Source organism: Alligator mississippiensis, chromosome 14 (assembly GCF_030867095.1).
Source record: "Alligator mississippiensis isolate rAllMis1 chromosome 14, rAllMis1, whole genome shotgun sequence".
Classification (NCBI taxonomy): Eukaryota; Metazoa; Chordata; order Crocodylia; family Alligatoridae; genus Alligator; species Alligator mississippiensis.
The window spans coordinates 32,326,254-32,339,761 of NC_081837.1; the positions used below are offsets into that span (position 1 = coordinate 32,326,254).

Genomic DNA, 13,508 nt, shown 5'->3' on the forward strand with positions numbered 1-13,508 from the left:
TTTCCAACACAGGAGCAGGAGGAGCATCACTTCATCCCCTTGGTGGCAAGTGTTTTCCCTTGCTGTGACAATGCTACATGTCTTTTGAGGGCAGTGTGGAGCTGAAGACTGGCTTCCTCATTACCTCAGTGAGGAGGCTGATGTCCAGGGAGGGGGGCAGGACCTGGTGGCACCATTCTGTAAGACGCTGTCAGAAAATGATGGCCAAGCTGGGACCAGGGGCTGCTTTCAGCTGTCTCCTAGGGGCACAGTGGAGCTGATCTCCAATCCAGGGCAGAGTACATCCCTTCCCACCCCTGCCTCATGAAAGCCTTTGGTCTTGCACTCACATGTCTATTCTTCTGTACCATAGATCTTCGGGCCAGGTGATCTCTGGAGATGCCTGCGCCAGTACCACCACTCGTACCATCACCAGTGTACAGGGGGAACACCAAATCAACCAGATCGCGCTCAACCCCACCGGCACCATGCTCTATGCAGCCACGGGCAACTCTGTCCGCATTTGGGAGCTGAGCAGGTCAGGCCTGGGCTGGAGTTCGGATGCATACAAGGGGTGTAACACCCCTGGGGGACTTGAATGCTGGGGTCATGTGTATAGAGGGGCCCTAGAGCCAACAGGAAGGAAAGAGCTGGAGCATGCACTCATGCTGCAGGCAGGCCCTAGCCTAAGGGAGCTAGCAGCTGTGACTGGCACCAAGGGAGCTGCTGCAGTAGCCCAAACGAGCACTTGGAGTAGCTTTATCCTGTGCATGTTGGGGATTTGTGACTGGCCCCAGAGAGGATTGGCTTAGATCTCCAGTCAGTGCCACGGAAAAAGTGCAGGTGTACATTGCTCTGCGTCGTCCTGTGCCTTATAATTGGCACCCTTCAATGAAAGGCAGCTCACTGAGCCCCTCCGAGTCTTGCTTGAGCCCAGCTCCTGCTGCTACAGGCTCTGGCCAGGCCGAGGCTTTCTGCTTCTCTCAAGGGACTTGCAAGACTGAGGGAGTCCTCCTGCTCAGGACCCTGGCTTCTGAGGTGGCAGTCTCCTGTGGCTATGTCAGGGAGAAAAGGAGGCTTAGGGACCCGCTGAGACTTCACAAGCAAGTACCATCCACAATGAGCCGTGTGCTGTTGTTTGTAGATTGCAGCCTATCGGGAAGCTGACTGGGCACATTGGGCCTGTGATGTGTCTCACGGTGAATCAGACTGCAAGCAACCATGACTTGGTCGTCACTGGATCCAAAGACCACTATGTCAAGGTACCCCCATGCCCTCTTGCCCTTCAGCAGCTGTAGATGCCTTTGTGCCTGGGCTGTGCTACTCATGGGAGTGTTCCCCTTTTTGTGTCTGGAAGTGCCAGGCTCGTGGCATCCTAGAACAGCAGGGCTGGAAAGACCCTCGGGAAATCGTCTAGTTCACACCCTGCTCCAGGCAGGATTATCACTGTCTAACCCCTCCTGTAGAAGGTCAGCTGCCTCCTGAATCAGGGGCTTGCTGCACTTCATGACCTGGCTTGGTAGAGGTGTTGGTGACTCAGGTCTGAGTTTTTCTGGAAATCCCAGCCAGGGCCTGGGAAAAATGCCCCAATCCCCTTGGGAGGTGTGGGCTGCATCATCCAGAATCTGACAGTGCCCTGTCCCTCCCCACAGAGAGCTGTCCTTGCTTGCAGAGTCTTGCTCTGCAGAGGGAGCCTGCTCTAGCAGGGCCTGTGCATGTTCTGAAGCCTTGGATCAAACGTAGTGCCTGTTCTGAACCTGGCAGGGGAAATACCATATATCTGTGTCCATGAAGGCAGTTTTTCTAAAGTGCACCTTGGAAGATCTTCTTTTCTGGCATGATTCAGTACCCACCAAGGTGTAGCAACTTTAAGCCCACTTTATGGAAATAGGAATCACCTCCCTTGCTTGCTTCAAGGGCCTTATGGCTAAAGGCAAGTAAAACTCGGGGGCATCTGAACCCCAAGCCTGCATGTAGGATGCCTGCCAAAGGATTTGGAAACATCTGAAGCCCCAGGTATGGGTGGAGGATGTTTGCTGGTAGTAGGGCCACTTATGGCTCTGGACTGTGGATTTGGAGTTTGATTTGGCTATTTTGGCTTGGAACGCGCATAAATTTAATAATGAAAAAATTGTTCTGAAGAACTTCTGGGATCCCAAAAGCCCAAAGCCTGAAGATCTGCAGTCTCTCACACTCATATAATAAGGCTGGTGCTGGATGGCCTCATGGACATCCAGCCTGGGACTGTCGATGCCTGGCCCAGACAAGGCAGCATAGTCTCCCTGTTCATGCACCTTGCTGATCTGCCTCAAACTGGAAAGGTAAAATAGGCCTCTTGCTGCTCATACAGCCCTTGGCCTCTCTGCCGCAGATGCCAACAAGGAGGCAACTTCATTTTTTGGAGCCTGGACACCTGCTGACTAGAAGCAGAGATGCCACAGGGACCCCACCCAGCTAGGGGATGTCGGGGCTTTCAGTTACAGCTGAGCACACTAGGCTCCAAAGCAGTCCCTGGGTGACAAGCCCACTCCCTCCCATCCTCTTTTCACCTATGGCCCTCTCCCCACAGATCCAGAGGTCCCTGACTGGCCATCCATCTGTGGGGCTCTTGGTGCCAGTCTCCCAGCTCTTGACCTCCCTAGTGGCTGAAAGTATAAGACAGGCTGAGCTCTTTCCCCAGGACTGAGCCAGGCTCTCACAGCTATCTGTGCCCTGCAGGTGTTTGAGATTGCGGAAGGCATGGCGGGTAACATCGGCCCCACTCATAACTTTGAGCCCCCCCACTACGATGGCATTGAATGTCTGGCCATCCAGGGAGACGTCCTCTTCAGCGGCTCCAGAGACAACGGGATAAAGAAATGGGACCTGGAGCAGCAGGAGCTCACCCAGGTATGGAGGGGAGTGAGCAGGGCCCTGATGACAAGTGCCTTGCAGGAGAGACATGGGCTTAAACCAGAAGCTTGCAAAGCACTGTCTTGAAGCACGGGGTGGGGCTTTGAATGAGGTGGATGTAGATGGCATCTCCACCCCTTCCTCCTATCTGCTAGTGGTAGGGAGCAGGGGGAGGAAGAAGGTGAAGGCAGATGAGTCCCAGGGGAGTGTTGCCAAGGCTCAGATGCAAGGTAAGGCTGCACCACAGGAGCTACTCAAGTGATCCTGCTGGCTATTCATGCTTGGGCCCATGTGCACTGACCTGTGCTGTGTGCCCTACTGGCGGGTGATTTGTCCATCTCTTCTCAGGTTCCAGCTGCTCTGGGCATTTAGAAATTTGCTTCTGAGATGGAGAATTCCTGCCCATGTCTGTGTTGGATCTCAGGGTCCCATGTACTGCAGACCTATGTCTTGTTGGGCACCTAGTTGGGACCTCCGGAGTTTATGCTGTAGCTCATCCCAGAGAGGCAGCATGACCTGCTGGCTGGAGTGGGGCAGTAGTAGTCAGGAGGCTCGGGACCTGTATTTCCATTCTGTCCCACTGACTCTCCTTTTTTGGGGGTGCCTCAGTGTCTGGGGATCTCACTCTATCAGATACCCTGGGGGCAGATATTGAGAGGTTCAGAGCACCTGAGTGGCTGATAGGTGTCAGTGGGACCTCAGTACTCAGCACCTCTGAAAATCAGATGGGACGTGTGTTGCCAAAATGGAGATACTGAACTCAGTAGCTGCTTGTTGCTGTGACTTGGGTGGGTCCCGCTGCCCTCCCACGCAACATCTCATTGAGTTCTGAGGAGGGTTGAATGGATTATGTCTGCAAAGAGCCTGCAGATCATAGAAAAGTATTGCTGGAAGGGACCTCTGTGATGGCAAACCCTAACACATTCAGCTGTGTTGCTGGGAGCGTTATTCTTCTCCACGTGCTGAGCCGCTCTCACATAGTCCTATTGAGGGGTATCCTGAGCCCAGTCTTGGATTCAGTCAGCCTTCTGCCTCTTGGTTAAAAGCTGGGCCCAGCATAAGAACTCCAGTCTCAGAGTTCAACCCTCTCTAGAATTCGGGGTATTTGGATCAGCCCATTGTGCAGATGTGAGCCAGCTGCAAAATCTGGATCATAGGTTAGATGACAGAAGGACAAGGCAGGCCGTGTGCAGTGGGTTCACTGAGTAGATCCATCCTCTCTTTGTCCCTGTGAAATCCCAACAGCAAATCCCGAATGCACACAAGGACTGGGTTTGTGCCCTGGCTTTCGTCCCTGGCCGCCCCATGCTGCTGAGTGCCTGCCGCGGAGGCCTGGTGAAGGTCTGGAACGTGGATAACTTCACACCTGTTGGGGAGATCAAGGGGCATGACAGCCCCATCAATGCCATCTGCACCAACTCGAAGCACATATTTACTGCCTCCAGGTGAGTGCTGGGATGCCTGGGGTTTCTGTTCCCAATCCCTGTCCCCTCAGGAAGAGTCCTCAGCTCCAGGTGGTGTTGGGGAGGGAGGTTTGACCCCAAGCATTGCCCCAGAATTGTTCTACATCCAGTACGACCCTCCACATTCCTGGGCTTGGGTGTGTAGTAGGAGCAAGAGACTGGAGCAGTCCTAGAGCAGGGTTCCTGGCGATCTGGGTTTTTGGGGCAGTAATTGGTGGGTCAGGCTGGCTGCAGCCATCTGGTTTCCTTGCTCCTCCATCTCCTCTCAGACAGCGTCCACCCTTCCCAAGACAAGGTCTCCCTTCCCCTCACTCTAAGCACTCAGTGCTGAACTGCCCTGCCCATGGCCTGCTGATGCCACTGGCTGTTTGTTGCTGACGTGCCAGGAAGAGTCGGGCCTGATGCTGCTGCCCTGCGCCTTTCCTGCAGCAAACTGTCTTCCCCATGGCTGGGAACTGGCTCCCACTCTGGGCCTTGCTGCATCCCCCCATGGTCTCTGCCTGGCCCTCTCCTGCCATGACCCAGTCTCCATGTGCAGCCCTGCCCTTATGAGAGATCTCCTGGCAGTCCTGCCCTGTCTTGCCCCCAGTTTTGCCAGCACCAAAACTCTGATCTCCTCTTTCCGACCATGTCCCTTTTCTCCTTCCCTTTCTCTCTCTGTCTCTCCCTGCCGCTCTCTGTGCCGCAGTGACTGCCGGGTAAAGTTATGGAATTACGTGCCTGGGCTCACACCCTGCCTGCCACGACGCGTCCTTGCCATCAAGGGCCGTGCCACTAGCCTGCCTTGACCCACCTGCTCTCTGGCTCTTTCCTACTCTTTGCTTGTTTGCTTTCTCTCTCTCTCTGTCGCTCGCGTCTTCTCTCTTTCCTTTCCTCTCTTGCACTCTCTCCCCGCTCTGGTCTCAGCTGCTTCTTGACGGTACGAGATTGCTTGTTTGGTTTTTGGTTTCCCCAATTTTATTCTGTTTTTTTACAAGAAGAGAATCTCCCCTTTGGCCCATCCCAGCCTCCCTCCCCTGGGTTTTACTCTCTGTTCTGCCCCTGGTGCCCACCCTGCAGAGCCAGGCTGCCTGCCTGCCCCACGGTATTGAAGGGTTGCATGCAGGCAGCCATATATGGAAGGGTCCCCCCTCCAGAGACCAAGCCTGGAGGCTCCCTTCAGGGTCACAACTGCAGGTCACTTGCAGCTCAGTCAAGGGGCAGTAGAGCCCAGCAGCTGGCTTCAGTCTGCTATGGGCTTGGCCAGCCAGTCTATGCCTCCTCATAGGTCATTGCTAGTCCATCAGCTCTCCGTGTCCCACAGTGCATGGCTGTTGCCAATGAGATGCAACAGGCTGGGCCCCGAGCTCCTGCCAAGTCCTCCAGTGGAGGGTCTCTGAGAGTCATCCTCTCTTATAGTCAGTGAAGGCCATGCCTGATCCCCGTGACCTCCCCAACCCGATGCTTTCCTTTCCACCTGCCAGGGAATGGCAGCCCAGAGGTCTTCTGGGGGCAGCACTGCTTGAGGGTGGGCTGGGGGTTGGGAATGGGCTGTGGCCTGCTGCTCTATTGCAGTTGAATGCTGTGTTGGCACTGGTGGGGTGGCTGCTGGTGACCCCACTGGGCAGTCCCCATTTCATGCCCTCTCTCTTACCTTTGTTCCTCAGTGACTTGACAGTGAAGCTCTGGAGCAGGAGAAGGTCATTGAACAGCACAATCTAGGAGCTGCCAAGAGACGAGTCCCGGGGACTCCTGTATCCTGAGAGGGGAAAGGTCTCAGCCTTTTCCCTGGCCATCAGGCCACTTTGTTTGCAAGGTGTGGGAGTGGTCTAGGCCCCAGTTGGTAGTTCTGACCTCTTGCAGTTTCTGGGACGGAAGACATCCTGTCTGGTACTTCATGCCCTACCAGCTCCTGTGATTGGGGAGCTCTGTGTGGGGTGGTCCGTCCCTTCCTGCCTCCATGCTGGACTTTGTCAATGCATAGGGATTCCCAGTGACCAGAGCTAGAGCCAGAAATTGCTTCATAACCAGCAAAGCCAAGAATCCTGATGGTATCACTTCTATCTGCTCCCTTCTGCCCACAGCTCATTCAGCACCAGAATAAGCCCCCACATCGCTGGCTGCAGTAGTGAGATTTTTCCTACATGTGCGATGAGATCAGTTTACCAGCATCCATCTTGCTGTCCCCTGCACCTTTTGGGGGCCTGGGCTCATTCATAGCTTTGGGGCTAGTTTCCCTTGGAGCTATTGAAAAAAAATCTCCCGGCACGCCTAATTGTCCAGCAGAGCTGGGTTCTGCTGGCTGGTACCAAAACATGGAGAGGACTTTTACAATGCCCAGAGATGTCTTGGACTGCCTCATTGCCATGTTTGGGAGCATCCCCAGTATAGAAGTGCTACTGTGGATGGAGCTACCTCTAGGGACCACCTCCAAGCCATGATGCTGTGCCAGGGCTCTGCAGATCTTTGGACAGCAGAACCTTTCTGTGTCTCTGAATGAAATCCATGGGCCCCGGGTGATCAGAGACGTCTGAACCTGACAACTACACCCAAACTCCTAGCTCGTTCTGGGCACTGCCTTTCCCTTGTGCTGCATGTATAAACGGAAAGCAGGTGGCAGGCCTGAAAAATGCCTTTCTGACACCTCTCCTCTTGCACAAGGAAAAGTGCAACTAGAAGCTGTATTCACTGGTGGTCCCCTCGTGTCCAGCGGAGCCTTAATTGTATAGCTAGCCAGTTTGATAGATCTTGTGCTCCTCGCTGTCTGGTTGGACATGCAGCTTGGCCACCTCTGCTCTGCACCCGTGTAGCAGATGCAACCAAGGTCTATTCTAGCTGCTGCTGGAAAGGGTATTTCTACTGTTTTTATATTGGATTTCATAAGCATTTTTAACCACCCTCAGTGTTGGGGATCCTTGGTAGCTTGGACAAGTGTTAGTGTTGGTGAAAGGATGAAGAGCCACGTGGTAAAGTTATTTAGGTACCTGATTTCTCTCAGCTCTTTGCATTCTCTCACTGGAGGTTTTTAGATTTGTTTGGATTCCTGCTCTCCCAGGACATAAGTCTCAGTTCAAGAGGTCTGGGACTAGAGCAGGGCCTGAAGGATAGGGAGGAAGAAATGTTATGGTCAGGAGAGAGGTGTTTTTGCAGAGCTGGTAGGCGGGGAGTGCTCTGGACTGCAAACTGTGCAAGGCTGGTATGCTGCTGGAGAAGGGTAAAGCCTGAACAAATGGAGGGGTCTGTCCAGGACACTGGGATTACCATCCAGCTGGGGTGGGGCAGGAGTTGCATAGCACTTGCATGTTGTTTACCCATGCTGTTGTTTTAGCACCAGCCATCAAGTTTGCCCCGGACTTGAGCTCCACATGGGACAAATTCCATTAGGCCCCCTCACCCCCTTTTTGTCCCTTCCACCATGTTTGGACTCGCGTTCATCCCAGACATTTGTAGCTTGTTGTCAGCAGCCATCACAGGCATGTAGTGTCCCTTAGACTTATGCTCCCACAAGGAGGCAGGATCCCCTTCACCGGTATCTTCTGCTACCTTTGTCTCTCCTCCCCTTCAAACAGCTACCTACTATGAGTCCCAACCCCATGTGATTGCAACCTGCATTCGCCAAGGACGTCTGCATTCAGGAGCTCAATGTATCATCCCTTTTGCTCTGGCTGAACCCTTCTTGCAATGTAGTCATGAAATGAGCCAAAGGAAGTCTCAGCAGATTGGCCCTTTCTTCCTCTGCTCATCTAGCATAACCCCAGATGTTACATAAGAAGCAATTTTTGGATGCTCGCTTTAAGGATTTATTCCTGTAGTTGTTTTGTGGGTTGTTGAAGCACTGATTCTTCTTCCTGTGATCCCATCAGCTATGGACTGCATGTTCTCCATTGGTAGGGGTGCCAGGACCTTCATACTTTTCTCTAAATTTGTAGGATATTTTTCTCGTGGCTTCCCTCTATGTGGGAATTTGAAGGAGAGCACCTGCGCGCCTCATGCTGCAGATTTGACCTACCTTAAAACTCTTATGAACAGGACAGGGAAATCTTCCTGAACTCTAAGCACTGGGGGGGCTCCTAAAATATTTGTTTTGTCTTTAAAATATTCAACTGCTGCATCTTCACAGAAGGAAACGATGACTTTGTATTGTTGAGCTCTACAAAAACATTGCTTCTTCCTTCCTTTGCTGGACAAATTAAGAAGTATCCTCAACCTCTGCATATCAGCAGGACCAAGGCTGCCTCTGCACTTTGACACATTGTTCATGCCCATTCAGTCTCTGAGCATCTTGGATGAGAAGCTCCCAGGTCTTGCCAGAATCCTGGTTCTGGTGAGATCTCAATACAAAAAAGTTGGATCAATTTGGATCCACGTCTCCAAAACCACTCTTTGTTCCCACGACTCCTACCACCAGCTCAAGGAAGTGTCTCCAGTTCTCTGTTGGTGCCCGGGAAGATTTTGGTGTCAGCATGGATTGCAGTTACTCACTTGTGCTCTGTTCCGCCCACAAAACTCGTGGTAATTGGAGAGAAAAACATCTACAGTCTTCAGGTGGGACAGAATTAAACAGGCTGGGAATGGACAGATGGATTCTCCAAACGGTGAGAAGAGTAACAATACATGGGACCTTGTCTGAGAAGAGGATGTGATGGTGGGCCCTGACCTTTGGGCAGTTCAGGAACCTCCTGCCCCGTGTATGTAATAGGTGGGTGTTGGGTGGGCAGGGGCCCTGGATGTTGTCTAGTGTCTTGGACCCCATTTTCCTTCTGGTTGACACCCCATCATTCACACCTGCACAAGCTGGATGTCAAACGGAGCTGCTCTGATAGAGGAGCATTTTACGTGCCCTTTGCCTTACCAAGTGCAGCCATCTTTAAAAGGGGATCAGATGGGAAGGGCTCCAGGCACAGGCATCTTGGGTCCTGTGGGGTTTTCCTTTAATCCTCCACATCCTGGACCAGATCCCATTGAAAAGTCTCCCATTGATTTCAGTGGGTTCAGGCCCACACTGGAGATCGCAGGAGGAAGGAAGCATCCAGCTGTGTGTTGCAGGGGCAGCCTGCTGGGATTGCCAATTATTTTGCTTGCAGCTTGATCCCCAGCCATGCTGAGCACTCTCCACTCTGTGTTGAGGATGCATGATGTGCTGCAGGACCAAGTACTCAATGGGTGGATGGGTCTCATTCTCTTTTGGCTTAAGGGCCCCACACATCTCATGGCTTTCATCCAGCAGACCTGGGGGAGCTGGTCACAGTGCATGAATAGGACCAAGTGGCTCAAAAGAGGGACATCTTCCTGCAGGCCAGTGCAGGACCTTGGCTTGCGCCCAGGCAGCTGGTGTCCACCACATGGCTACATTAAACTGTCCACACCATCAGGGTCTGCTCCCATACACTGTGCCAACCCCATTTCCCGCAGTGACTGCCAGCTCCTCCCTCTCTGCTGGAGAAGCAAAAGCAGGAAGTAATTGTGTACTGTAATGCTGTGTGTGCGTGTGTGTGTGTGTGTGTGTGTGTGTGCGTGTGCATATGTGTGAAAGAAATGGTTGTTTTTGTTAACCTACCTCACAGAGCTGTTTTTTGGGGTTTTTGAGTTTTTTTGTAGTTGTTGTTTATGGTTTTGAAACTTGAATTTGTCCTGGGAACGCACAGTCTTGCTGATGCATTTCTGAGCCATTGCTTGTGGCTGGGGGGGGGGGAGCTTTAATTCCTTTATGATACTGTAGTTCAGCACATTTTGGAGCTGACAAGCCAGCCCTTGTTCTACCCTGCAGGAGGAGCCCCTGTTTAAATGAGCCCTTCACGCAGAATCTTAGCCTTGCAACACGTAGCAGACTAGCAATAGCTCTTTGGGTGCTCGACCTGAGACACTTCCAGGGCTCCTGATCTTCAGAAGGTGGGTGCTAGGCTCTCCCTGGCAATCAAAACCTTTTAAGAGTGTCTGAGGCAGAGCACTTCAGCTCATCCACAGCTTGTGAAAATCCTGACCCTGAGTCTCATGTTGCGTCTCCTGGGCTCAGTCTAAAAATGGCTCAGATGAGTGCTCTGAGGCAGTGTGGTGGGATGTGGGGGCAGGGATCAAAAGACCTTTTGGCCCAGTGATGATGCTGCCTCATTCACAGACGGTTTCTGCCTGGCTTTCTCCTTCTGAAAGTGCTGACTTGGCAATCCAGAAGCAGCTTCTGCCATGGTGCAGGAGGAGGCTGTTTCAACCGAAGTCAAGGTATTGGAAAGCGGGACTCTGCATCTTGAATGCATGGTCCCTCTCCCCCTCTCGGCCCCCTCCTTCTTTCACATTCCCATAGTCACTGCAGCCACCCATGAATGGTGTTTTGTCTGGCAAAATTCATTAAGAGAATATATTTGCTATTTGGCTTTGGGTAACTTTGTCCTAACAAGAGCCTGCTATGGCACTGTACCTGCCACCACCCTAAGACCAGGAGTAAGGAGGCAGACAAGAAATCAGTGTTATATGGCTCTGCTTGGTTGAGTCAGTCCCAAGCAGAGGCTGTTTCCTAGCTTCTATGCTAGTTCCCTTGTCTCCTGATGTCCTTCAATTGGACCTAAATATCCTCACTTACCTGGGGGCAGGTGGTGAAAATTGTCAGAGCTTCATCAATGGAGCCAGAACAGGTGACCCCAGCTGAAGACCTGCCACCTGGGCCTCACTGCAAGGTTCATAAGCCTCTCATGAAAAGAGCAGGTCTAGGAGTGTCATGAAGCTTTGCAAAGGGAGTAAAGGCAATTCAGAGGAATGGGACTTCCCCAGCCCTGCATGCTGCACCTTCTGCAGGTGGCTTTCGGAGCCACTCGCCTCGTTGCCTCCAACACCAGCTCCAAGCTGCTAGATGTGATCCTGCTTCCAGACTAGAGGGGGAAGCAGAACACAAATGCAGTTACCCTAAGGTTAAAAATGAGCATTTGGGAGGAAGGAGAGGGCAGAATAAGTGTTTCCATGCAGACTTGTCAAAGGGCAATGACTGACAGCAAAGGCAAGTCTTCAGGGGAAAGAAAGGAAGTGGAAAGGTTGGCATGTGCAGCAGACTCACAGAATGGGCGATCTGGGACAATCTATATGTAGATCTGCATCTATTTAGGGGAAGCAGGTGACAAGCCTAGGACATCTTTCAGCCAGGAGATTTCCTCTGCTGGCACCAAAGCCCAGGGGCATCTTTAGCCTTGCACCTTGCAGACTTAGAGAACACAGTGTGACTTGTACCCACTCCCAGCCATCTTGTGATGTGATATGCAGGGAGCCATTTCCCAGGACCCAATCCTGACTTTGCTGTCTGCCTTAACTGCATGCAAGTTGGAGAAACCCAGGGAGGTGATGAGTCTCAGGGTCTGGGGCACACTCCTGCTTGCTCTTGTAACTCATACCTGTCCTTATTGCTTCTGAGTCTCTTTACTTCACTCTTCCTGGACCTGCTCTTTCATCTGAAACCATCCAAGTGCAGAATTGAAGAGTGTTGGCTTCCTTCATCTCCCAGCAGACTGAAGTTTTGCAGCATGTTTGATTATGGGGTGGTTGAGTGCTGGGAGCTGCACCAAGCCCTGCTTGTGGCTGGCACGGATGGTTACATGAAGAGCAGGTGGCAGGGACCACTGCATCTCCCCCTTCTTTCTCAGCACAGGCTGTTGTGCTGTCCTGGAGCTGGGACTTGCTCCATCCCTCCCAGGTGCACTTGAGGGGAAAGGATCCCCTCCCAATGGCCCTACATCAAGAGTCAGCACAATGGAGCCAGGGCATGAGCCCTGCCCTTTCAATCCATGGTATTATGGCACAAGGTCTTGCTCAGGAGCAGTCTTCTGGTCTTGACTAGCTTTGGGAGGAGTCACGGCCTTTGACTTGGCTCCTGGGGGTCTCTGCCCCATGATTCCTCCCATAGGTTTTCAGAGCACAGCAGCAACCTCCCTTCCCTGTGGATGCTCTCTGACCCTGGCATCAAGCAGTGCCATGAACAGGCCAGGGGACTCCTCTGGGAAGTGCTTGGCATCAGGGAGCAGAACTAGTACCTTCATGTTGAAGGTGGTAACTTGGAAGTCTTCAATGTGCGCAGCACTGCTCATCTCCCAAGACTCTGCTTTCCTCCTCGTTTTACCGGGTGCAGAAGCGCTGTCCTGCCCCTGTGTATGCTGCCTCCATTCCTGGCGTGCCTCATGCTGGGCAGTGATCCAGGACCAACCCCCTGAGAGCACAAGATTCAGACTGTGAACAGGTGACCTGACTCCCAGGCTGCATCTCCTCGTCTCCTTCCCCCTATCCACTCTTACTGCCCATTTATTTCATTCTCTGAATGCTCCTCACCACCGTTTCTCTCTTGGGGAAAACTGGGTTTGGAGGCCCAGGCACGGTGGAGGAATGAACTTCATCACTGGCTCTTGGCCAGTACCAAGGTGAGAAACCATCCTGAGTAGGTCTGACCCCAGGGAAGGTCCTGTCCCAGCAGGCCACTCCTTGAAGTTCTGCCAGTGACTTCCTTTAGCTTTCCACCCTGGAGCTCCAGCAGGCTCTGCAGGCCAGCTTGGTCTCCAACCTGGAGATTTGTCCACTTCACACTACAGCACCGCTTGATGTTGAGATCTTGGTGATAGGATAACCCTGCTGCTGCCTGGCATTTCACGTGTGGGCTGGAAACCCTTTTAAGTAGCCCCACACACAACCCTAGACACCGAAGACAGAACAGGCTCAGCAACAGGAGGCTGACTCCCCCCATCGCCCTGTCTCAACTGTATAAATGTTGCCAATAGCAGGTGCCTTTTCTTGCCCTGAGGTGTTTTTATAGAGGCCAGCCCTTGCTCAAATTTTCATTTCTTGGGGTTGTAAGACCCTGCAGATCCATCTGTGTTAAGCATAGCACAAGGTATGTGTATATATTTTATACTGTAAGGTATTCCTGTAAATAGGGTAAGGTATTGAAGCCTCATGATGTACATGGTTTTCCAATGGACGTGTTTGTTCCTTTCCTTTGTCTTCATAAATAAAATGCATCAAATGGAAATGGAGGAGTAGAGCTGCTCTTTACTTTTTTTTTTTTGCCGGGGGAGGGAAGTCACTGATGCTATGAACATGTACAGCATGAATGAGAGGAAGGGGCGGATGGAGACAAAGCAGTCCTTTGAGTACAGGGAGCATGTTCCAGGATAAAGTGTGCTGTGTCCAGCATGGCTAGAGTGGAAGGAGCCCTGCACAAGGGGGAAG

At 52.3% G+C, this 13,508-nt stretch overlaps 1 protein-coding gene across 3 annotated transcripts in view; it reads left to right on the top strand.

The window, feature by feature from the left end:
* The window catches only part of KIF21B (kinesin family member 21B), an 81,380-nt gene extending 68,072 nt beyond the window's left edge, over window positions 1–13,308 (top strand). For 2 of the 3 annotated variants that reach the window (XM_019492577.2, XM_019492578.2), the window contains 5 exons: window positions 353–517; window positions 1,124–1,241; window positions 2,698–2,868; window positions 4,117–4,316; window positions 5,981–13,308. In XM_019492577.2, the coding sequence (XP_019348122.2) occupies window positions 353–517; window positions 1,124–1,241; window positions 2,698–2,868; window positions 4,117–4,316; window positions 5,981–6,035 (709 nt within the window). In that variant the 3' untranslated portion in view covers window positions 6,036–13,308. Of the gene's footprint in view, window positions 1–352; window positions 518–1,123; window positions 1,242–2,697; window positions 2,869–4,116; window positions 4,317–5,022; window positions 5,539–5,980 lie in introns of those variants that run through there. The other variant, XM_019492575.2, reaches the window with a different exon arrangement.
* Window positions 13,309–13,508: the final 200 nt, after the last annotated feature.